This window comes from Symsagittifera roscoffensis, chromosome 2 (genome assembly GCF_963678635.1).
Source record: "Symsagittifera roscoffensis chromosome 2, txSymRosc1.1, whole genome shotgun sequence".
Lineage (NCBI taxonomy): Eukaryota > Metazoa > Xenacoelomorpha > Acoela > Convolutidae > Symsagittifera > Symsagittifera roscoffensis.
Window position 1 is genome coordinate 38,263,347 of NC_087063.1, and position 24,956 is coordinate 38,288,302.

The following is a 24,956-nucleotide window of genomic DNA, read 5'->3' on the forward strand; positions in this document are numbered from 1 at the left end:
ATGATGATTATATTAAATTTTTGAATTTTCAAATTATCAGACATTGATCAAGGCGTACATTAACACCCCATACAAAAGAAAAAGGAATTTTCAGCGTTTTTGAAAAAAAAATTAAGTGAAAAGAAAGTAAAAGCCAATTTTATCGTATCATGGACTACGTTATGCACACAAAATATTAAATTTTGCATGCAAAATTTTTTTTTTCGAAAAATGTTTGTTTGCGTACGAAAATCGATTTGCGGTTGAAAAAAAAACAAAATTTGGGCAAAATTTTCAAAATTACTTGAAAAATTTTTTGTGTCGCCATCAAAAAAATGCCAGTCATACAATTTCCATATATGGGAATTGTATGATAAGCATTTTTTCAAAAAAACGAAAACCTCAGTTTTTTATCACCAGATTGTTTTATTAGAATCAAACAGCCACAGAAAAGAGTTTATACCAGTTTTCAACCATTTTTAGAAATTGTATGAAAATTGTATGACAAGCATTTTCCCACACACTTGATGTATGGAATTGTATGATAAGCATTTTCGGTGTATGGAGGTCAACCCGGGATGTTTGGCATAGCCTATTCGGTCGTCTGTGTGTCAATTTTTGTAACATTCGGACAATGCGATCATAAGTATACTTGCAGGTGGAAGGAAAGTAAACAAAAAATCAATTTGGAAAGTGTTTTTAAAATCATTTCAATATTTTTTGCAAAAAAGGCATTACTATTTTCATTTAAAATTTTCAATTTGAGCTTAGCTTACTTATTTTGAGAGTTAAACCAGTTACCTTGTTTCTTTTTTTAAGTCTCACAGCAAGGCTTTCAAGTTTTTGGCATCATAAAGAGTTTTAAGATCGAGTAATTTGTGCCAGATATTTCATCATTGACAATTTTTGTTAACATGACTGTTTTGTGCCTTCATTTTTTATTTTGAAAAAGTGTGTTCACAAGATTTAGGCTTTTAAATAATATTTCCAAGCCTGAACGATTCACTTTTCTACCAGTTTACAATTACTTCCATTTGCGCAAAAAGTAAATCAATCAAAGTTTATATCACAATCGGAACAAAGTTTTCGTGCTTTAAATAAGCAAGCTGAGCTTGCGCAAAATATCAACAATGTTCCGATTGCCTTTTAAGGTTTATGGAGCAGTAGTAACATCAAAAGATTAATATGTTATAAAATAAAATGAAAAAAAAATCTGAAATTTGATTTTTTTTTTCATGAAATCATCCCCCAACACGCCATAAAAAGTACAAAAGAATAGATTTTGCTCATTGTAACATATCAATTATGGAAAATATGCTTCTTTCGACCATATTGGAACAACTTCAAAGACAGACGGATTAAATCTACGCTTACGCGTTAATAGCGCGAAATATATCGCGCGTTAATTGTCCCAAATTGGCCAAAATGGCAATCTTTAAACCCCCATAACTTTACGAAAATGACCACAGGTAAAATATCTTTTCAAATTTTCCTAAAATAAGCCGAACACAAAAAGATGCACCAAAACCAAAGTCATATTCTACTTCAAAAACAAAAATGCCCCTAGGGGTATTTCTGTTTTTTGAACTGGAATATGGCTTTGGTTTTGGTACAGTTTTTTTGGTTGCTACCGATTGACTGATTGGCTTGAGTCTTTTATTCTAGTCATGCAAAATCCCCTCAAAAACTTTAAAAGAAAACAAGAACTGCTCAAATATCAGAACAAAGCCCTGAATTTTCCGACTGTCACTTAATTCATATCGATACGTTTTTGGGAAAAGAAAATATTGAAAACCTATAAATTTTGGGCAATATCAAAGTGTGAAAGGTAGAGTCGTGTGAAATTAATACGATCGGTTAGCTAGCCTCGATTCAATTTAGAACGATTTTGCTGTGCGGGATAATTCGCCACGCATAAATAATTCGCGTTACGCATAATGAACAGCATAATGAACCATTTCTTCAAAGCGCGCAAAAATTAGTACAGAACATAGCTAAGTTGGCAATTTTCAAGCCCCCAGAGCTTTACAAAAAAACCTGGAGGTAAATTATAGTTTTAAGTTTGAACTCAGGAAGTCGATATCTTCAAAGTGGTATAAAGTTTTTTGTCGAAAATTATTATTTTGATCGGCGAAAATTGACTGAATAGAAAAAAAACCACACCGAGCATAAAAGTTCTGTTTTCTTCGAAAGTCGGAACAAGTAGATGTTTCTAACTATGTTGCGACGGTACTGGGCTTTTATTTGCTTGATTTATTTTGTGATTTTCTTGACTTTCTCGACTGCCAGCTAATATGAACAAATTGTAAAACGAATTAAAATTTCTGATTTTTAATTGATTGCTCTACCATGTTTGTGATCTCTAAAATCACAGTTATACAAACTACAATCCGCAAAAACTTATCGTTCCAAGTTTTTTAAGGATCCAATTTTTTTGTTGATGATTTTATAACTGTTTCAAAATGTTGATCTCAAAAATAATACCTGAAGAATTATTTACTGTACATATCAACTGCAAAACTGCATTTCTTTTACTTTGAAACCCCCCCCCCAAAACCGCCCGTGCTTTGCGTAAAGTTAATTTGTTTGCTGGAAACTTTTTTTAGATTTAGAAATTTCAGATTTTCAGAAATTAGAGGTGCTTGAAAGCTATCTGCTCGAAAAACTTAATTTGTAGCTTACCGCACAGAGAAAATTATTCCGTCAAATTAAAATCTCCAATTGAATTCTGAATGGCAGCGACCTAATTGAATCAACCGTAACATGATTTTATCCAGATACAAGATAGCAAACTAATACTTGAAACTAATACTAACTAAATGAAACTAAAATAAACTGTCGAAATTCAAAAAACGTACTAATTTTATCGTTTTTATGAAAGTAACTATAGAGTATGCATGTAACTAAAACTGAAGAGTATGCATATTGACAGACTGCCCTGAATTGATTAGAACTCAATCTTGTCAACAGAACTAACAATGGACTGATTGATAGTTATGTTGATTGGCTGGTCATATCTTTGTGGTTTCTGTTCGATTTAAATTGATTTTAAATCGATTTTAAATTGATCCAAATCGATTAACAATGTACATTTTACAAATTTAAATGGATTTTAAATCGATTTAAGTGTCTGAAAAGTCGGTTTAAATCGATCCCGATGGATTTTCCGAACTACTAAAATCCATCAGAATTTCACTTAAATCCATCAGAATCTCACTTAATTCCATTTTGATTCGATTTAAATAGATCTATCTTCAAAACTTTGGATCGATTCAAGTGTCTTAAAAATCAATTTAACTATATTTGGATGGATTTTCCGCCACACTAGATTTGAATTTTTTTCGCTAACAATGCAAGAAAACATGCTATTTAGAAAGCTAATAAAATTATTTTATTCTTGAGTTGTTAAATAAAAACACACATGCCAGATGTTTTAGAATTCAAAAAAAAATTATTAATATAAACCAGATTTTGGGCTAAAATATGCAATAAAATCATAGAAAATCAACCTTGTAAATCGGATCTTGGGCGAAAACTTGTGTAACGAATGAAGAAAGAGGTCAATATAGATCAGATTTTGAGCTCATAAGTGTGCTATAAAATTCTTTAAAAACATGCCGGCTCAGCATGTTAATTGATAGATAAATGAAATGAAATTTAATGACTCAGTAATGGAAATTTAAGGTACTCAGAATGATTAAGTTTTTTGAACGGGAATGGAGTTACTCCATATGTTCTAGTTTCGCTAAAAAATTAAATAACTAAATTTTTGAGTTTTGACTGATCCAGTCAGCCCTCTCCCTGGACTTTCTTGGCTTTGTTTGTATTAGTTTTTCTTCACTCCCTTTGATATGCGGTCGATAATGACTCCCCCCATCTTAGTGACCGCGGTGAGTTTCCTTCCACTCCTACGTAACGTTGTAGTTTCTATGCTTCTTTTTGAATCATGGCATGAATATGATACCAAACGCTTTTTCGTTTCTCGTTTCGTCATTCCGCCGGTTTTTTCCGAGGGTGCACTCGTAGAATGCACCATCGGTGCAACTTCCTCCCAAGCGCTTCGTGAGCTCGTTCCGTCGCCGAAGTTTCTTCCAATACTGTCTCCGCTCCTTTAGATACTCGGTTCTTCGCCTCGTTCTCCGTAGTCCGTTTTCTGCCTTTTTCAGTGTTTTCGCCCATAACTTCCGCCGCGCTAGCTATTCCTACCGATTCCGCTACTTGCACTCCAATTTCTGTCTCGGAATTTCCCGATCTACCGATGGCGTGGTCACCGCCGGTAGTTTTCCTGACATCATTCTCCGCGTTATTAATGCTCGATGATCCTCTTTGTTCGACTCCGTCTCATTTTCTGGCTCGAATCGTCTTCCCTGTGAAACTGCGTAACTGGTGCCTTTGGCGGCCAACTTTTTCCGTAAATCCTGTGGCGTATGAGGTTTCGGAGCGTGTTTTCTTGTGTCCCTGGATGTTGGGAGAGATTTTTTGATGGCGACCCAGATTTCCTGAGTAGATGACCATTACTCCCTGTTAACGTGTGTTCGCTTTCAGCGATTATTTGATGTTTGAGTTATCTATAACTTTTAGTATTGTTTTCTCTTGTCCGCTGATAGACAGAAACTGATGGCCCTGCTGTCTCGGTTGTATCGGCCGCGTCTCTTGCCGATGGCTCATTTTCCTGATTTAGTGCCTGCTGGTCAGTCAAAATGAGAGGATGATTTCGCGTGTTGTTCCCGTACTCGGAATCCAATCCGACCCACAACTAGTGTCCGCTGGGCTGGGCATGTCTCGCGCTGCTGGGTCTCGTTCGTCTAAACAAGTAAGTTTAGATTTAATTACGTTTGATCAGTTCAGATTTCTCAACGAGGGCTTCTTTGTTAGGTTTCTTAAAACGTATATGGCCTCCCGACCGTGATTAGCTTCAAATGAAGTTATTTTGAGGGTGGCGTTATTCGAGATTCACAACGCTCCGAGGGCCCTTTCGAGCATTTCCTCCAAAGGTTCTGGTTTTTTTCTTATTGCGCGTAAGTTAAGATCGAGTTTTCTAAACTGTCAATTGTTCGCTCAACACACCCTTTTGCGCGATGGTCGTTGACTGGGGACTGTATTTTTGCTATCCCCTCGCTGTTGCAAAAAATTTTACGTCTTTCGGCCCCCGAAAGTCTAATAGCAACGATCCATTTGGTTCTTTTGGTTCTGGAGTGCTTCCTAAGTCTCTTTTACTACACATAGTTTTAAGGTTCTTTTCAGCGGCAGTGCACTTTCTACAATTCTCTGCCATTAGTGCAATGTTTTTATGAGTGTAAGGGAACCAGATGTCTTTAGCTCCCGTGAACATGTTCGATTTCCCGTGATGGTAGTAGTGTAGTCTGTTGATTATGTGATAAAGTTCGGTATTACTAGTTTTTCGTCCATCCATAGAACATTATCGCGTACGTAGAAATCATTCACAAATTGTGAGTAGTAACGATTCATATTGCGCACCCTTTGATGTATCTCCGGATTCTTCGTTTTCACCATTTTCTAAATTGCTTGTAGTTGTGGGTCTGAGTCGTATTGTGACTCGTTAAATCTCAGGTTAAAAAATTCTGGAAAGGAGTGTTGTTTTGTACTATTTTACAATTTCTGGGTACTAGTGGCATTACCCAGTTTTACGGGTCTGCCGCCGAAGGTATAGACAGCACAGTGTTCGACTTGGTCGTAGTCATCTCCGTCATAATTGCTTGCAGTTGTGGGTTTCCGTTCAGTTCCTCCACTACGTTTTCGCTTTCGTTCGTGTTGATACTCGGTTGTCGTTCCAAAAATCGCACAATTTTTCTAAATGCTTTCTTCATGCTGTTGTTGGAAATTTCGGTAAATTTTGAATTATCTAAAAATAGCTCGCCGCTGTCCTTCAAGTTAGTAATCGCTCTAACTATTTTTAGATTTCTTTCATTTGACCGTCGGATTTTGTAAAGCATTTGATTCCCATTGGCTTAGCTATTCTCGCATATTGCATCGCCCTTTAGTGGTTGTTTTTGGACATTATTTGCTACGTTTTTATTTGTTGGAACCTATTTAGACGAAGCATATTGCTTTTTTGTTTCCGGTCCTCCGGATGAATACAAATTCCTTAATCCGAAGGTATCATTAATAGAACTTATTTTCGCCACAGTAAACATGCTCCATACTGTGAAGTAGGCTTGGCAAAACTGCTAGGATTTCGAGATAAGTAATCTGCTAGGCCAATTTTGCCCCCGATTCATGTTCCCCAGAGAAATCGAATGGAATTAGTCTCTCTAACATTCTTGTTAAGCGGCTGAATATTGTTTTGTTTGTCTAGTTTTTCCCGTTTACAAATGACACAAGAGCCTTATGGTCAGTAATAATTATAAAAATTTCGCTCCAAAACAAAATACCGAAAATATTCCGCCCCCAAACAGGCATCTCTAATTCAATCGTTGAGTATCGTTTTTTTTGCGTCATTTAGGTATCGCGATGCAAATGAAATCGGCCGCCATCCATCTGTTCCGAGTTGCTCTAGTACGGATCCCAACCCATTATGATTTGCGTCACATAAGATTTGAATGTCCTTGTGAACTTCAAAATGTTTTAGCTCCACGGTGTTCACGACATGGTTCTCTAAGTTATCAAATGACGTAATGCCATTTGACGTGATCCTATATCCGAGCTATTCGCAATCACGTTGCGCAAATGTACCTTTTGACAATTTTAGCGACATATTTTTCAGGTCTAGTTTTTTCAGTATCTTCTCAACCGTCGAGATGTGTTCGGTTTTGTAATTAAAAAATCGTCAATAAAAGCATGTGCCTGTGGAAATTCCAGCAATATGGATTCCATCACTCTTTGAAATTCCGCCGGCATTGATGTTAGGCCATAGAAACCCATTTTAAATTGATATATTCCCATCGATCTTCCACCAACTAACGGAAACTTACATTGAACACTAGCTTTCGGACTGAGTGATAGTTGACCGTACGCGTAAGTTCGCTAATCGTTTGGTCAACCGTGTCCACTAATTCCTCAATATTCGGCATCTGATATCACTTTTTGTGGACTTGCTTGTTTAGTTCCCGGGCCTCCAGTGCTAACTTAATTGAACCATCTTTCTTTACCGTAAATACTATTGGAGAGACGAAATATTGGTCCGTACAGTCAACAAGTTTTTCTATATGCCCCTGTTGTAATAGTTTGTCTTTTTTTCCGGTCTAATTTTTCTTGCAACGTTATTGGTACACGCCTACCCTTTTGTTGGATAGGTACGAGAGTTTTACAAAATCCAGCTTGTACTTCATAGTTTCGGATTTTACCGACTCGCGTAAGAAATTTAGAAAACTGCTTACTAAAGTAGTCCTGCCATTGGTCTAGATTGATTTCTCCACTGGCATGCTCTCTATGAACTTCCCTCACTCGCTCCCCTGGTGCCTTTTGAGCTAGCTGCAGTCCCAATTCAGCCATCAGATCTCGAACAATTATTCATGGGCGGTTTCCTCCAGTCACTTTGATGGTTGCTACTGTCTTCCACCCGTTTGATTTCAATTGCACTGTCATGGTCTCCAAGAAACTCAGCGGGTTGTTCCCGTAATCTCGAAAGTCTTGATCATCCGGTTCTAATTTGCTTAGATGTACTCCGTTGGTGCCCAATGTCCTCCGTATCTCCCCAATTGTAAAGATAGATACTGGGGACCCGCTGTCAATCCATATACTCGTTGTCTTTCCATTTTTTGCAATAGGTAATTTGGCGCCTGCGACCCTCAATTCTGTCTTATTTCTCGATTTAATTGACATAACTAAGTAATCTCCCAAACTGTCCGAGTCTCAAGAGTGATGTTGTTTCGGAGGCGGGGTAATAACCAATCCCATCGATTTTTCTTGTTGAGATATAATTTTGTCCATGTCTTTCTGATCGTACTGGTTATGATCTTCCTGCCCTTGAATCATCCCGACTGATTGACGCCCTCGGCTGTTACGTGTGGCTCGGCACGTGCGCTTAACGTGGCCCAGCTTCTTGAAAAAATTACAAGTTGCTCCTTTTGCGGCACATTCGGTCATATGATCCTTAGTGAAACCGGGTTTATCGCAATTGTAGCACTTACCTTCACCTGCTTTTCCCCCTCCTCGGAATTGTCCTCTTTCTTGGGTCTGTCTTCGTCCTCGCCCTCGGCTATTAGGTGGCGAATACCAGAACCTACGGATTACGCCACCGGTTCTGTTTTTATCTGAAGCCCTTCTGCCATCCTATTCCGCCGGCACCTCCGGTATTCGACACATATGATTTCGCATATTTATCTCCCCTTTCGTATGACAGTGCGATACGGTATGCCTCTTCTGGTGTTTTCGTTGCGCGAAATAGTTCGTTTTGGGCCTCCCTGTTCGTCATGTTTACAATGATTACATCTCTGAGTATTATGGGCTCCAGCGTTCCAAGCAAACACCGGGCTGCTAACCCGCTTAGGATGGAGTGGAACTGCTCCAAATACTCACCGATACGCTGTTTGCGTGACATTAGCTGGAACACCTCGTACCTCTCACTCTTTCTTTCTTAAAATCCCCTTCCATCGCATCCAGCCCCTTGGATATCTCGTTGTCGTTAGATCTAAATTTGGCCTCTTTTCTTTAACTCGTCTTGTCCTTTTTCTCCGAGGCACAGGTATAAGTTTGATATCAATGTCTCTTCTGACTCCAATCGTGGTTTCCCATCCACCTCCGGTGCGAAGTCCCCAATTTGTGCCTCCGTAAGATTACTGGCAAAGTAGAAATTTTTCGGATAAATGAGTGTTTTGCTACCATCCCCCACTGAAAGCGGTTCAGCCAGAATTCCCACAGCATTGGTGGCTCTTCGCTTTTAGGTGGCCAAAAAGACGTAATGCCTAAAAAATTTTTCCTTCACCTTGTTTTGCTGGCTGCGCCATGTTCAAAGAGATAGTTTGGTAAGGTTAAATTCTAATCTTAAGTAACAAACTGTTTTCTAATAAGGTCTTAAGCGACAATTGAAATAGGAAAAACCAAATGTGGCAAACGCTCTGAAGTTTAATACCTGTCAACTTTGTCTAGCACCGGCGTAAATTTGGTTGATTGACAGATGTTACAATGAACATAAGCTAAACGATAAGTGAATTATTTAATCACTATGACAGAAGAAATAAAAAGAAGTTAAAAAAATCCGTTTAAATCGATTCAAAATCGATTTAGACCGATTTCATTTCAGGTCCGGTTTGAAATCGATTTGAATCGATTTAAAATTGACTGAAATCGATCTTTTTAGCGTTGAATTGAAATTGATTTAAATCGATTTAAAATCGATCCAAAGCGATCTGAATTTTTCTTTTTGATTAACTTACTTTTTTACAACTTAAATCGATTTCAATTTAACCTGCTTACTTTTTTAATCTAAAGTTGATCTAAATCCATTTTTGTCAGTGCGGGTACTAGTGATACGTAATCCATAGTATATCAATGAAGTTGACCTTGGTGCTAATCACATGTTACTCAAAACATAACAAGGTAGCTCGTATCAGGGCGAAGCCCCGAATGTTCCGATTGCCTTTCCAGGTTTTTGTAGCAGTAATAACATTGAAAAGTTAAATGTAATAAAACAAAAAGAAATTTTTTGAAAAGGATAAATTTTGCTCCTAGTAACAAATCATTTCTGGCAAATAAGCTTCTTTCAACTAATTTGGAACAATTTCTAAAACGGATTAACTCTCCGCTTACGCGTTGATAGCGCGAAATATATCGCGCGTTAATTGTCCCAAATTGCCAAAATGGCAATCTTCAAACCCCCATAACTTTACGAAAAATGATTACAGGTAAAATATGTTTTCAAATTTGAGCCGAGGACAACAATACCTTTTGCATGATATTAAAAATATTCCGTCAAAAATGGCTAGTTAAAAGTCGAAATTTGTCTGAAGAAAAAAAACCCACCCCGAGCACAAATATTCCATTACTTTCGTATCAAATGTCGGAACAATAATCTACGTCTAATAAAAGTCTTCACTACTTTCAATCTCAACTAAATCAGAATCTTTCAAATGGTTCATCAAATTTACAGCATCAATGTACTCTAGTCTTTAGATTTCTAGCCCCAGTCTAAGATGTCCCGCAGGTTTCACCTCCATTTTTTCTCCTCAAGGTAAGAGTGAAATAAGCTTGGTTATAAGTTCTCCACTACTTCAATTTTTTGTCGTTGATCTTCCTCGGTCATACAATTGGCCGATAATTCAACCGCTATCTCTATGTCGTTCCTAGCTAACGCTCCGCTTGAGTCCCCGCTCCTATAAGCTAAGCTTGCCGTGTTTTTGCTCATTGTAAGCTTCGGCTCCTCCTGTGCAAAACTGGTAGCCAGTGGCGACATTTCGCAAATATCCTACGCTTCAGATGTTATTGTTTTCGCGTTTGCCATATGATTTTCATCAGTCAGAATATCTCCAGTTTTCTTCTTCAAGTTACTGGAACCGATACGCTAGATTCTGTTGGTATCCGATCTGATGGCTTCATGTGTTCATTGAGCCTCTGTTTGTGCAGCATCCACACATTTGTCCAGAGCTGGGTTCTTGCGGCTAAATCTAATCTGCTTCCGAACTCTGATGAAGCTCTGCAACCTAAAGCCGTCCACAGTCGACCCCTGGGCGCATAGGATTGATGGCACTCCCTTTGTATGCTTTGCTGTTTTCCTCAATTTATCGAATACGTCCACGAAGTGCGGTGAAATTTTTTCGTCTAAGCCCTGGGTTTTGTCTTTGATATAGTCAGCTCAATAGACGCGGAACGATTCTCGATTAAAATAGATAATCTTTTTCATTTTTGTCTTTGGGCCAAGAACTTTTTTCAGAATTGCCGGCCCTTTCCCCACTGTACTGTGATTTCCGACACGCACTCCTCGCCTCGGTCAATTGGGTGTCCTCAGGATTGACGGTCCCGATGCTGCCACTGGCAGCTCCTTCCTTTGTTCCTCGGAATTTCTTTTATTTGTCACAAAATTCACTGATTGAACTTCTGTTGACATCGCGCTTGGGAAAATTGTTTCGCCCAAAATCTTTAGTTGTTTACGCTCCCTTGTAGGCTGCGTTTTGTGACGTAAAACTGGTTTTGTTGTCCTATCTAACAGGCTCCAGGTACCTTGCATTCTCTCGGCGAAATGCCTCGGGGCAGTACTAGAAGATTCTGTTCTAGTTGCTTCTGGCGGTATTGTTAGTTCACATTCTTCCTGGCGCGATGAATTTCTTTCTTGAATATCCCTATCTGGTGCTTCAATAACTTCTTTTGCCTCATATGCTAATGACAGAACCAACAGCCAGCTCTGTCACTCCTGAGGTTCAACCTCGCCACGCTGTTTTTTTCCGAACTGGAATTTGAAACGCTTCCATCGGTTAATGGATTCAAATACTCCATTGAACTGACCACTCTGGTTGTTCTCCCAAAACTAAAGCCTTTTCCGTCTCTGTCACACCTGGACGAATAACGATCGTACTTTTCGTCGTCATGAATGTATCCGATGAAGTGTCAGAAATAATCGGGTGGTCGCTGTCCCCGTAATTTCGCTCGCGAGCACCCATAGAGCAAAATTGATTAGTGACTCCAATTCAAATGAGAAAATTATGTATCTTTTCCCCCGAATCCATTGTAATTGTATTATGCTTTTCAGGCACAACCTTTTCTTTTGCCAGTTCAAGATACGGTTCCAATTGTAATCGATCCTAATGTTCCAGAAAAAGTGGTAACCTTTGTTTTGCGCCCTCAAAACGTACGCTTCCTTTTTCCGCGACTTTTGCTTTCCCCAGTTCTGCACTGGGTCAGTTTTTGACTGTTCATAAGACTTGCTAGTGGAAGTTCTATCCATTCAAAAATCCTGTCTGCTGTCTCGTCGTTCGGAAGGCTGTAATCCTGCATTACTTGCGCAGAAAACATCTTTTTGCTTAATGTAGGGAACATAAAACGTTTTTGCAAAACAAATCACTAGATGGCACAATGCGGATAACTGTGTGCCGACACGTATTCGGTTTCCTCCGTAAATGTGCCTCAAATGGCGAACAACCCATTGATTGATTTTGTTTGCACGTATAATGAAGTTTACTTTGCTACAAGAGTTTTTTAGGGCCGGCGTAGGTTTTTGAAAAGAGTATGCCTTTATTTGTCTCGCACAGCACGAAAGCCCCTACCGAAACGCCCAGTTGCTCGAAGATTGCCCACCGGTGCAATAAACATTTGAATATAATTACCACTGTAAAACACACCAATGGAAATTGATTTAAAATCCGACCCCTGGTCTAAAGCATTGCCCTCGACATGGCTTGTAACACGATGAAATTCTCGCCCCACACTGCTGGCAACGGTCTCAGAAAAAATTAATTTCGAATCTTCATCTTGCTCTTCTAGATTTTTTAATTTTGTTAAATCTCCGTCCGGAATGATCGATTACAATTTTTTATTGTATTTACAACACTCCTAACAGCTCGCTGCCATTATCTGAGTTTCTGGATTCAAACGTGACCCCCCAAAAAATGTTGCTTGCGACATCTCTCATTTTCAACATACTGGAGTGTCCCAAATGTAACTGCATCCTAATGGGCGCACGCAGCTGTGGTGGTATCACCATCCCGTCCTTCTAGATTGAACGCCATTAGAAGTATGTAAACTGACTGACTAATAGCCAAAGTAAGGTCCCTATTTGCGATTTTGAGCGAAGCTCTCAATTTTAATAACTTTCTACTATGCAATTTAGAACCGCGTTTGTTTTTGTCTTTTGAAGTAGCATTGATTTCTGCGTCAAACAATTTTGGTCACTCAATTAAGAAGTCCGGAGTATTTCCGGCGAATAAACAAATGAATCAACCAATGGCTATCTGATTGAATTTATGCCTTACACACTTTTTGTCGAAAGCTCCATGTTGTCCTGCAATTGGTTTTTTACGAAGTCAACCTTATTTTCACTCATCTCGAAAAGACTTGAATTTTCAACGACCTTCTGCGCGCTTGTGATTATCCGTGCAAAGTTTGATCAAATGACATTTTGTAAAATTTTGATCAGTTTTTTTGCTGCACCTTCATTTTGATTACGTAACTTTCTTTCTTTCAGTTTTATCTTCACGCCGTCCAGCTTTTCCCTAGTTTCAGTGTTTACTTAAGCCACCAGTCCTAACTGCCTAATAACTGCGTTTAAATGAGCAACAACAAAAGTGTTATTCAATTTCGACTTTTTATGGTAATTTTCGTCGGTTGCCTGGAGAAACAGTCCGCTAAACCCAAATTTCCTCATGAGATATGCTCATAGTCAAAAGGGTGATAAATGTTCCACTCAACGTACTAGTCCTGTCTGTTTAGTTTTTGGGTCCTTTTATTCCGACAAATCAGATAAAAAGGCTTGATAGTTCTTGAGAATTTTGAACGGAGCCTTAAACAGATTTGGATAGGAACTGGTGCTCAAAACATACTTCAATTTCGCCTCTTTCAAAACTCTGATGAGATCGGGCTCCATCTAGGCTTTGTTTCAATGCATCACATTTTACTCTAATTTAATTATTTAGAGCAAAACAAAGATTTTGTTGGAAATCACTCACTACTTCTTTCATTTTAGAAACTGATGTCTCATGACTTGAGTCCCAATCAAAACCCGAAAGTTTGTACATCAACTTCTGGAATCGTTCAGTTGTAGCGGCTATGAAACTGTTAAGAGCTAATGTGTAGTCTCCTGTTGTAGCTAATGTGGTATGAAACGAATAAAGTTGTTTATTGGTCGAAGCAACGATCAAATGTCTGTTTTATTATCAAGTTGTATCATATTCACAATCGAATCAATTTTCATTCAACTGGTACGGTGCGCTAATCGAAAGTCGAAAAGCAATCACTCATCCTCTTTCGCAGAAAGTGTGCACTTGAATCACCTGGTCGCCGGAATATTTATATCCATCTACCGTAAAATATCAATTGCGTTCCTCAGACCTTCGGGTTGCTATCAAAATATCTTAAAAATGGAACTGCACCCTTGGTAAATGTCCTAACATGGAATCCATGATCTTTTGAAGTTCATAAGGTATACCTCCCAATCGGTAAAAACACCCTTCTTAAGACATCATATTTCCACCGACGACAACAAAAAAATTCCTGTGACAATCTCTTGATTCGCCCAGAGGCACTTGTGAGTAGGCATTTTTCAGGTCAACGTTCGAAAACCAGATGAGTTTCCAGAAACAGCCAACGCTACGTTGTCATCTAATTCATTCATGCTCGGCATCTGATACCAAATCTCTTATGTCTGTTAATGGAAAAGCTTAGAAACGAGAGCCAACTTCATCTACCAGTTTCGTTCTGCAGTTAATACCGTTAACAGGGTAGAGCAATGTTTCGACCGCTTTTCAAGTTTTACTACATTCCCCTTTTTTAATATTTTCTCTTTACTTTCCTCTTTTTTTAGCATTACATAAACAGTAAGTTGTTTTCTTTTAACTTGATTTGACGCAGCAATTCATGAAGGTGCCTTCTATGTCACATTTATTTGTAGCCCTTTTTTGAGCAATTTCTTGATATCTCTACCAACTGTTTGATAAAATTACGTTACACTGGCGAATACTGTACCTCTAACTAATCCGCATTGTTATCTTCTTTAATAAATGTTCTCATAGTTTTTGACGTTCTTCGATTCCTCATGATGGTAGGACATTGTGTCCTATGATGCCTTGTTGACCTCCCTTCGCCTTGGCAATCTATCCCTTTGATTCAGAATCTACCTTTATACATTCTCTATCTTGATGATATCGTCTGTCGCACTTTAGAACAAATTAAGAGTTTCTTCAAGCACCAATTTTTACAGCAAAGAATTGATCTCATGTCTTCAACTCATGAACGTTCTCGTGTGAAAAAATTCAAACTGAATTTGCTGGACTTTATCTGAAATTTGCCTAGTAATTGGCCTCTAGCCTTACTGATCTCTAAAAGCTTACATCATTCTTTCCCTGCTTGATACCACACTGTCTTTATGAAAAAAACTCTAACCTCCTCCCCTTTTTTCTCCTCCCTGAACTTTCAGATAACATTTGTTTCGTAATGTGGAAAAATTTAGGAATTAATCACGTACTTCTCTCCGGATTTTTTTGTTTCTTGGTGATTTGATCTATATGATAATGTTGAAAAATTGATTCCACTGTAAATAAAAAACAACTTGATAAAATTAATTTAGTTACCTGCTATTAAAACTTCGTTTTTAAGTTGCATTTTGAGCAGGCTTCGAATTCTTGCAATAAAAGAAAATTTCAAATCATTCTGATCATTTCGTTATTCCTTGAAATATACTTTTTTTCTTTTTCACAATTTTTTTTTATGAAACGGACTTTTGAAGGTGTGCAAAACGTGGCTGAACAATTCAATTTTCAGACACTGATCGCTTGCAGGGTTCAGAGGTTCTCGAAAAAAGGAAACTTTGTTTAGTTTTGTCTTTTTCAATTTAATTTTTTTTTTCATTGTTTTTGCAACTTTCGCTCAATGCTTTTCCAGATAGCGAGGCGTAAGAATTGGTGCAATTGGTGAAACATTGCGCTAAAGATGAAAAATAGTTAACAAAAATGCTTTCGATATAAAACTGAGAAAGCTTTAAGTCATTCAAATGTCTAAGAGTTCTTCCAAAAAAATTATCTCCAATTTCGTTTAAATTTACGAGGAGTTGACAATTAGCAGGGACTCACTATATCCTATTCCAAATTTTGTGCTTTCGGTGAAGATGTTAGCTCAGTTTGACTACCAGCGCGCACATTTATGTGTTTTTGCAGATGTTGCTTGTAATCTCGACCAACAAAAACGGATTAGGATCGATTTTAAAAAGAAAATATTTTAAAGAATTAAATGACATCAATTTTACTATAAAAAGTACCTAAAATAAATGGAAAAGGTTCAAAATTTTTTGAATTGACTTTGAATCGATTTAAATTGATCTTTAATCCAAGCTAAAAAAAATTCTATTCAAATCGAGTTTAAATCGAATTAAATCGACTTTTTCAGTCTTAAATTGTTTATGCTTTTAGGAAATTAAAACGGATATAAAACGATTTAAATCGTGGTTTTTGTCATTCGTGTTTCATCAGCTTCGAGTTTGTGTTACATTTATTCAGTGCCCGCCATTTTCCATTTTACATCCATAACGTATGGTAGCATAATAAAAAAAACTAAATCGTTCAAAAAAACCGATATCATTTTATGTTTAATTTGCATCTTTTTACCTCACAATTTGATCTATGATAACCTTTTTTTTATTTGTTACATAAGTGTTTGCCCACTATATGATTCATAATGCAAGATGATTTCCATGCAAGTTTTCATGTTCAAAAATTGTTTTGTTTTGACCTTTTTGATGTTTTGTTACTTAGATTTTGGTCCGAAGTCTGATTTAAATTGATGAGTTTTTTAACCTTAATGCATACTTTTGAACTCAAAGTTGGATTTATTTTGACCGTTTTCTTGATTTGTTACATAGTTTTTGGCCCAATATCCGATTTAGAATGATAAATTTTGATGATTTTGATGAGAACTTTTTCTTAGTTTGTTACATAAATTTTTGCCCAAAAACGGATTTAATTTGATGATTTTCTATAATTTTTGAATTAAATCGACGGTTTTCTTGATTTGTTACATAGATTTTAGACCAATATCTGATTTACAGGTTTGGTCTTCTCACATAACTTTTAAATTGCCTAGTTACAACATAAAACTCCTCGTTACTCCATATTATTGATGCATATGTGAGGTGGGGTAAAAGGGAAAGCGCCGCCTTTTTCTTGTTTTGTTATTTAGGTTTTTGTTCATAATATGTTTTACAATGACAATTTTCTATGAGTTCTTTGCATAATTTCGTGCTCAAAATCTGATTTTTGTGGACCATTTTCTTGAATTCTATAACAACCAGTACGTGAGTTTCTATTTGAAAAATCGAGAATAAAATGTTTCAATCATTTCCTGTAACTTCATGTTTTTTTCGCCGTGTTGGCAGAAAACCAAATTTAAATCGATTTGAAATGGTTTTTAAGACATTCAAATTGATATGCTCAGTAGTCCCTTATTTATATTTTAACGGATTTTAGTAAGACTCAATTTCAGGTTTTTTTTTTCGCCAATGATGTCTTGTTGACCTCCCTTCGCCTTGGCAATCTATCCCTTTGATTCAGAATCTACCTTTATACATTCTTTATCTTGAAGATATCGTCTGTCGCACTTTAGAACAAATTAAGAGTTTCTTCAAGAACCAATTTTTACAGCAAAGAATTGATCTCATGTCTTCAACTCATGAACGTTATCGTGTGAAAAAATTCAAACTGAATTTGCTGGACTTTATCTGAAATTTGCCTAGTAATTGGCCTCTAGCCTTACTGATCTCTAAAAGCATCCATCAATCTTTCCCTGCTTGATACCACACTGTCTTTATGAAAAAAACTCTAACCTCCTCTCCTTTTTTCTCCTCCCTGAACTTTCAGATAACATTTGTTTCGTAATGTGGAAAAATTTAGGAATTAATCACGTACTTCTCTCCGGATTTTTTTGTTTCTTGGTGATTTGATCTACATGATAATGTTGAAAAATTGATTCCACTGTAAATAAAAAACAACTTGATAAAATTAATTTAGTTACCTTCTATTAAAACTTCGTTTTTAAGTTGCATTTTGAGCAGGCTTCGAATTCTTGCAATAATAGAAAATTTCAAATCATTCTGATCATTTCGTTATTCCTTGAAATATACTTTTTTTCTTTTTCACAAATTTTTTTTATGAAACGGACTTTTGAAGGTGTGCAAAACGTGGCTGAACAATTCAATTTTCAGACACTGATCGCTTGCAGGGTTCAGAGGTTCTCGAAAAAAGGAAACTTTGTTTAGTTTTGTCTTTTTCAATTTAATTTTTTTTCATTGTTTTTGCAACTTTCACTCAATGCTTTTCCAGTTAGCGAGGCGTAAGAATTGGTGCAATTGTTGAAACATTGCGCTAAAGATAAGAAATAGTTAACAAAAAAGCTTTCGATATAAAACTGAGAAAGCTTTAAGTCATTCAAATGTCTAAGATTTCTTCCAAAAAAATTATCTCCAATTTCGTTTAAATTTACGAGGAGTTGACAATTAGCAGGGACTCATTTTATCCTATTCCAAATTTTGTGCTTTCGGTGAAGATGTTAGCTCAGTTTGACTAACAGCGCGCACATTTATGTGTTTTTGCAGATGTTGCTTGTAATCTCGACCAACAAAAACGGATTAGGATCGATTTAAAAAAAAATTGTTTTAAAGAATTAAATGACATCAATTTTACTATAAAGAGTACCTTAAATTGATCTTTAATCCAAGCTAAAAAAATTCTATTCAAATTGAGTTTAAATCGAATTAAATCGACTTTTTCAGTCTTAAATTGTTTATGCTTTTAGGAAATTAAAACGGATATAAAACGATTTAAATCGTGGTTTTTGTCATTCGTGTTTCATCAGCTTCGAGTTTGTGTTACATTTATTCAGTGCCCGCCATTTTCCATTTTACATCCATAACGTATGGTAGCATAATAAAAAAAACTAAATCGTTCAAAAAAACCGATATCATTTTATGTTTAATTTGCATCTTTTTACCTCACAATTTGATCTATGATAACCTTTTTTTATTTGTTACATAAGTGTTTGCCCACTATATGATTCATAATGCAAGACGATTTCCATGCAAGTTTTCATGTTCAAAAATTGTTTTGTTTTGACCTTTTTGATGTTTTGTTACTTAGATTTTGGTCCGAAGTCTGATTTAATTGATGATTTTTTTAACCTTGATGCATGTTTTTGAACTCAAAATTGGATTTATTTTGACCGTTTTCTTGATTTGTTACATAGTTTTTGGCCCAATATCCGATTTAGAATGATAAATTTTGATGATTTAGATGAGAACTTTTTCTTAATTTGTTACATAAATTTTTGCCCAAAATCGGATTTAATTTGATGATTTTCTATAATTTTTGAATTAAATCGACGGTTTTCTTGATTTGTTACATAAATTTTAGACCAATATCTGATTTACAGGTTTGGTCTTCTCACATAACTTTTAAATTGCCTAGTTACAACATAAAACTCCTCGTTACTCCATATTATTGATGCATATGTGAGGTGGGGTAAAAGGGAAAGCGCCGCCTTTTTCTTGTTTTGTTATTTAAGTTTTTGTTCATAATATGTTTTACAATGACGTGTTTCTATGAGTTCTTTGCATAATTTCGTGCTCAAAATCTGATTTTTGCGGACCATTTTCTTGCATTCCATAACAACCAGTACGTGAGTTTCTATTTGAAAAATCGAGAATGAAAGGTTTCAATCATTTCGTTTAACTTCATGTTTTTTTCGCCGTGTTAGCAGAAAACTAAATTTAAATCGATTTGAAATGGTTTTTAAGACATTCAAATTGATATGCTCAGTAGTCACTTATTAATATTTTAATGGATTTTAGTAAGACTCAATTTCATGTTTTTTTTCGCCGTGTCAGCAGAAAACTCAAATTAAATCGATTTGAAATGGTTTTTAGGACATTTAAATTGATTTGCTCAGTATTCCCTAAATTATGTTTTAATGGATTTTAGTTAGAATCAAATGGATGAAAGGAAACTCTGATAAATTTTAGTGAGGCACAAAATCCAACCAAGTCGATTTTAATCGATTTTTAAGACCTTTAAATCGATCCAAAACTTTCAATTGAAATCCTAAAATGTACATTGTTAATCAATTTGGATCAATTTAAAATCAATAAATCGATTTAAATCGATCCGAAACATTTTTTGTCAGTGCAAATTTTTTGGACTTCCAAATCGATCCAAAACTTTCAAGAAAGATCGATGTAAATCGTAAAATGGACATTGCCAATCGGTTTGGATTGATTTCAAATCGACATAAAATTTATTTAAATCGATCCGAAACCATTTTTGTCAGTGCGGCATGACTTATGGATAACCAAATTCGTTCTTTCTTTCCTGCTTTCTTTTGTTCGCTCTCTCTTTCATTCTTTTTTATAATACCTAGTTGACAAAAACTTGGGGTCTTACAATTCTCACAATTTTCATATGGTATTGCACGCTTTGTACACTCAATATCTTCGAAAAACCGACTTGACTAGCATTTTTGCTTCACTATGGACTTGTAAAAATTTCTTTTCTCTGTAGACTACAAAACGCAGACATTTTGTTGATTCATTTCAGATACTAAAATTTTGTTTTCAAACACAATGACTTCGCTTATTACCAAATTTAGGTCAAATGGTATTTGAATAATTTATAGTTGAAACGTATCAAGCGAACACTTTATTGCAAAATCAGCAAAACTGCAAAAATAATCAAAACAGGCTTGAAGGAAACCATACAGAGGCTAGGCTGACTTATGGATAACCAAATTCGTTCTTTCTTTCCTGCTTTCTTTTGTTCGCTCTCTCTTTCATTCTTTTTTATAATACCTAGTTGACAAAAACTTGGGGTCTTACAATTCTCACAATTTTTATATGGTATTGCACGCTTTGTACACTCAATATCTTCGAAAAACCGACTTGACTAGCATTTTTGCTTCACTATGGACTTGTAAAAATTTCTTTTCTCTGTAGACTACAAAACGCAGACATTTTGTTGATTCATTTCAGATACTAAAATTTTGTTTTCAAACACAATGACTTCGCTTATTACCAAATTTAGGTCAAATGGTATTTGAATAATTTATAGTTGAAACGTATCAAGCGAACACTTTATTGCAAAATCAGCAAAACTGCAAAAATAATCAAAACAGGCTTGAAGGAAACCATACAGAGGCTAGGCTGATGCAAACAAGTGTTTTCTTACAATCGATTTACTTATGTCTACTTCATTTCATTTGCAGAAATACTAAACTGTAGTCCTGATGTTTCAGGAAGCTCGCAGTTTGTTTGTGCTCACAGTCGATTTTTCTTTTGAAAACAATTGTAGTGATGGAAATAAGAGTTATCAACAAAACTTTTACGCCAAAAAAGTCAATGGATTGATTTCACTGAACTGTCCTTTAATTTCCTTTGGTTGTTCCGACAAAATTTTAACATGTTTAGAGACTTGTCTCTGGAATCCAGGAACGTACAGACACAAAATTGTGCGCCTATCCAGTGCACAGTTTGGCCTCGTAATGCAAGACACCAGCGGATGGGGGAGAAAAGAGGGGGCGGATCACCCCTTTCACGGATTTCAACCCCTACGATCCAAAGGGTTACTCTTTTTACTATTTTGAGATATCCATTTTTGGCTGGCTGACCCTAAAAATTTTCTAATGGCGCCCTCGGCGCCAATATATACTAATTTTTGAGGGGAAACGCGCGCCGAAAAAACGCGATTTTTTGGTCAACATTTTTTTTGAAAAAAAAAGCCTAAAAACGCCTTTTCGGCCTGTTTTGGCCTGCGGCGTAGAAAATTCGGTCAAAATAAGGTCTTTATAATAATTTAGGAGAGCTCAGAAAACCAATTTGGTCGACCTAACAAAAGTCGACAGAATATTTTTTGAAACTCCAACACCCCCCCCCCCCCCCCTCACCTCAAGAAAATCCTAGATCCGCCCTTGTTTCAAGATAATGCAAAAGATCATATTTAATAATGGTCTGAAAGTTTGAAAAATGTCAGTTTGCCGAAATGGTTGGGCAATTTGTAAAAGTTTCACGAGTCTGTCTATGAGACTCAACAAATAATCGCAAGCTATTCAAGCGCGGAACGTTTTTGACGCTAAGCAATAAATCAAGCTATATGGCCTCACTGAACTCAATGATTTTCTACGAGATTTCAACAATGACACTTAGTAGAGGGCACCAAAAACAAATGAAAAGAAGATAATTTCAAACTTCAAAGCAGTTTTCATCAAAGGAAAAAGTTTCATACCAAAGTAAAAGTAAAAAACATTAGAACACTTAGGGGTGTTGCCTCGATATGAGAAATAATGTTCCTTTTTCAAATTGAATGGACATTGTTTCTTAGACTTAGCTTCTTTTAACTTATCATGAAAAACCCACATGCAATTCCTTGACAGCCCAGGAAAACTGTTTTTGATCCAAATTTTGAAGAAAAACAGTATATTTTTGCTTAGGTTCGTTTTTTATTGAGTCAGTTTTTGACTTCCTAATCAAGCGTTTTCGATGGAAAGTTTTCATACCATCAAATAATGATATCTGGAGCCCAAATGAAAGAAAACATTACCTCTGAATCATTGTGTAAAGTTATGGGAGTTTGAAGTTTGAAATTCGTATAATTAACGAGCGATTTATTGCGTTCTTATCTCATGCAAAAGAGGGGAAAAATTTGAAGACTTTTTTTAAAAATCGATTATTCAGTCTGATTGTTCAAGGAGGGCTTCGCCCTGGTATCCGACCAGTCTTGTTTTTACTAATGCTGTTTTAAATATTATTGCATTATAAGTTCTCATTTTCAAGATTAATGCTCTGTGTCATTATTTTAGTTCATCTAATTTATTTCATCAAAAACTGAGGTTCAGAAGGTCTAGGGCACTATTCAGAGATTAAACTGACAATTCATTGTTTCCTCTGGTTAGTTCATTGTTCTCCCCTGATTTCTTTGGTTAAAATAGCTGCAATATTCAAAATCGGACTTAGAAACTCTTTCTTTCTTCCTTGAAAAATAAATAGCGCCCAGTTAGCGGACAGAAAACAGCGGATGGAATTTAAATTAAACTCCAACTCAATTAGTAGAAATGAAAAAAAAGTTACCTAAAAACAAGAGGATCCGGCTGCTATGCATGTTTAAAGCCGTGTTCAAACACCCAGGTCTGCTAGCTAAATCTTTAAGGAGCGAACTTGAGAGGAACTTCCCGAATTCATTGTTCTCCTTTGGGATGGAGAAATTGGGATAGTCTACGTCGAAAATTTCAGAAGTTGAACGGACCAAAATTTCCACCCAAGATGCACTCAAATCCAAACTCTTTTGCCAGTTTCAGTCGAAAACATAGTGAAAAGTTCAAAAAGTATGGACTTTAAGCAGCCAATTTACTCACTTTTGCAGTAAAGCGGGAACATCTGGTTGTAGTACTGAGACAATTTGACCTCTGTGACCTCTCGGTTCCATTTGTCCGTGATCTTGACCTTCCCTTCAACCCAAATGACACAGACAACAGCACACCACATGTAATAAAACATAATCGAGCTGCAGTTCACAGTGGACTTCAAAGGGCAAATATTGGAATCCGCAGCTCGAGCAGGGCTGAAAAGGCGGAACGGTGACAAAGTTTTGTATTAGATTCAACAGCTGGTATGAAGTGAGCTGTCCGACTCACCTTCAATTCTTTTGTAATACCGCAAACTGCTTCCAATTTGAGTTATTATAAGAATACAGTTTCACCTTTAAAAGGAAATCTGAAACAAAACAAGGTGTCCAGAATGGTTTTTGATCATATTTGATCTATTGCGTCAATATTTTGCTACTTGAATGTCTGTTTGGTGGCTCCAGAGGTGATTTACTTGGGAAAGAAGATCGTCTGGCTGTGGACTAGAGATTGACGCAATATGTTGACTTGGTTTGCACTTAAATCAAGGCGGGTTTGCTTGAACTTTTAGTTGTTCGGCAGCAGTCCCCTCGCTTTTTTCCGACACTTTAAGCTGCGCTTGAGCCTTTAAATGTGCGATTGACTGCAGACCACGTCGCAGAGCTTCCGCTTGACTTGCACCACCTTGTGCACAAATCCTTCCGAACAGATTGGAGTTGACAACGATCCCTGCTTTTAAATAGCTTCTCAAAAACACTTTGCAAACAATATGTAGCTATATCTGTCTTTACATGGAGCAGAGAATCCATTTTTATATATCCACTCGATCAGGTAATAATCTCAATATTAAAGTTACAAGCACTGCTCGCGCCTTAACCAGCCATAGTCAGAGATAGGGTCTCGTGAGAAAGGCTCTTGTCTATTTGTTGCCTTCTGAGGTCACTTTAATCTTCACAAGTATGTCAAGTTAATATTATAGCAAGGAGATCGAATTATTGACAGAAACTTTGGCAGGAGCGGAAAGTCGTGCAATAATTCAAATGCAAGGAAAGGCCGAATTAAATTATCCAACTTGGCAAATTATATCATATTACCTGTCTGACTCCAACCGGATCCCCATTTCTCACGACAACTGGCTTTCAACACGTGATAATTCAAAAAACTCGGTTAAAAAGCGGTCAAAGTTGTTAATCTTTAAATAAAAGTCCGTAGAAAAATTTTAATTGATTTGAAAGTTCCCGGTACAATTTAGGGCGGTGCGGCGGGCATAGGAAGAATTGTTCAAAATGGGTGAAAAAGGCGACAAAACTTACACGTAAAAGGGCAGAAGTAGAAAGAGTGAAGATCGGAAGAGGGGGACCTGCAGTTTGACACCAACGTAAAATCAATTAGAGGTATTTATAATGTAAGAAGCGTTAGCGTATTAGATTGGCAGGCAGGAAAATAAATAAGGATTGATTAATCCAATAATCCTGTTGGCAATCTTTACCTAAAAACTGTACAGATTTTTAAAGGAGAGGTTGCTTTAATTGAGCAATTCAAAATTTCTTATCTAGACAAAGCAATTGGAAAAATGCAGCTTAACGCTTTTCCTGACAAATGCATAAGGAATACAACGCACCTCGTACCCAGAAAAGACACCGAAGAAGATCTACTCCTGATTGGCCGAAAAACATTAACGCAACACAGCTAAAAAAGCAAGCACAGCAAAAACAGACAATTTCTCTTGGATGCATCTTTTTATGTGCAATCCGCGGATAAATCGCACAATCCCCCGCTCAAAGTGACCTACCGTAGAATGTCCTCCTCAAGCATGATTTAATTTTGAAAGCTTGCTATTTTAACCAGGTAATAGTTCAAAATAAATATTATAATTTAGTACCGGTTAACTGTATGACTAGTTAGATCAAAACTAGTTGGCTCTCGAAGTAAATTTCTGTAAAACCGGTAATTTATCACACACTACCCCCTCCTCCCCCCCCCAATCGATTTGGAGGGGATTGTTT

The 24,956-nt window shown here is 36.6% G+C and overlaps 1 protein-coding gene across 6 annotated transcripts in view; it reads right to left on the bottom strand.

Moving 5' to 3' along the window:
- Positions 1 to 24,570, bottom strand: part of LOC134839070 (neural cell adhesion molecule 1-like) — a 511,831-nt gene extending 487,261 nt beyond the window's left edge. For 3 of the 6 annotated variants that reach the window (XM_063854485.1, XM_063854484.1, XM_063854486.1), the window contains exon 1: positions 22,963 to 23,235. In XM_063854485.1, coding sequence (XP_063710555.1) covers positions 22,963 to 23,104 — 142 coding nt within the window. In that variant the 5' untranslated portion in view covers positions 23,105 to 23,235. The other 3 variants (XM_063854482.1, XM_063854480.1, XM_063854481.1) reach the window with 3 other exon arrangements.
- Positions 24,571 to 24,956: the final 386 nt, after the last annotated feature.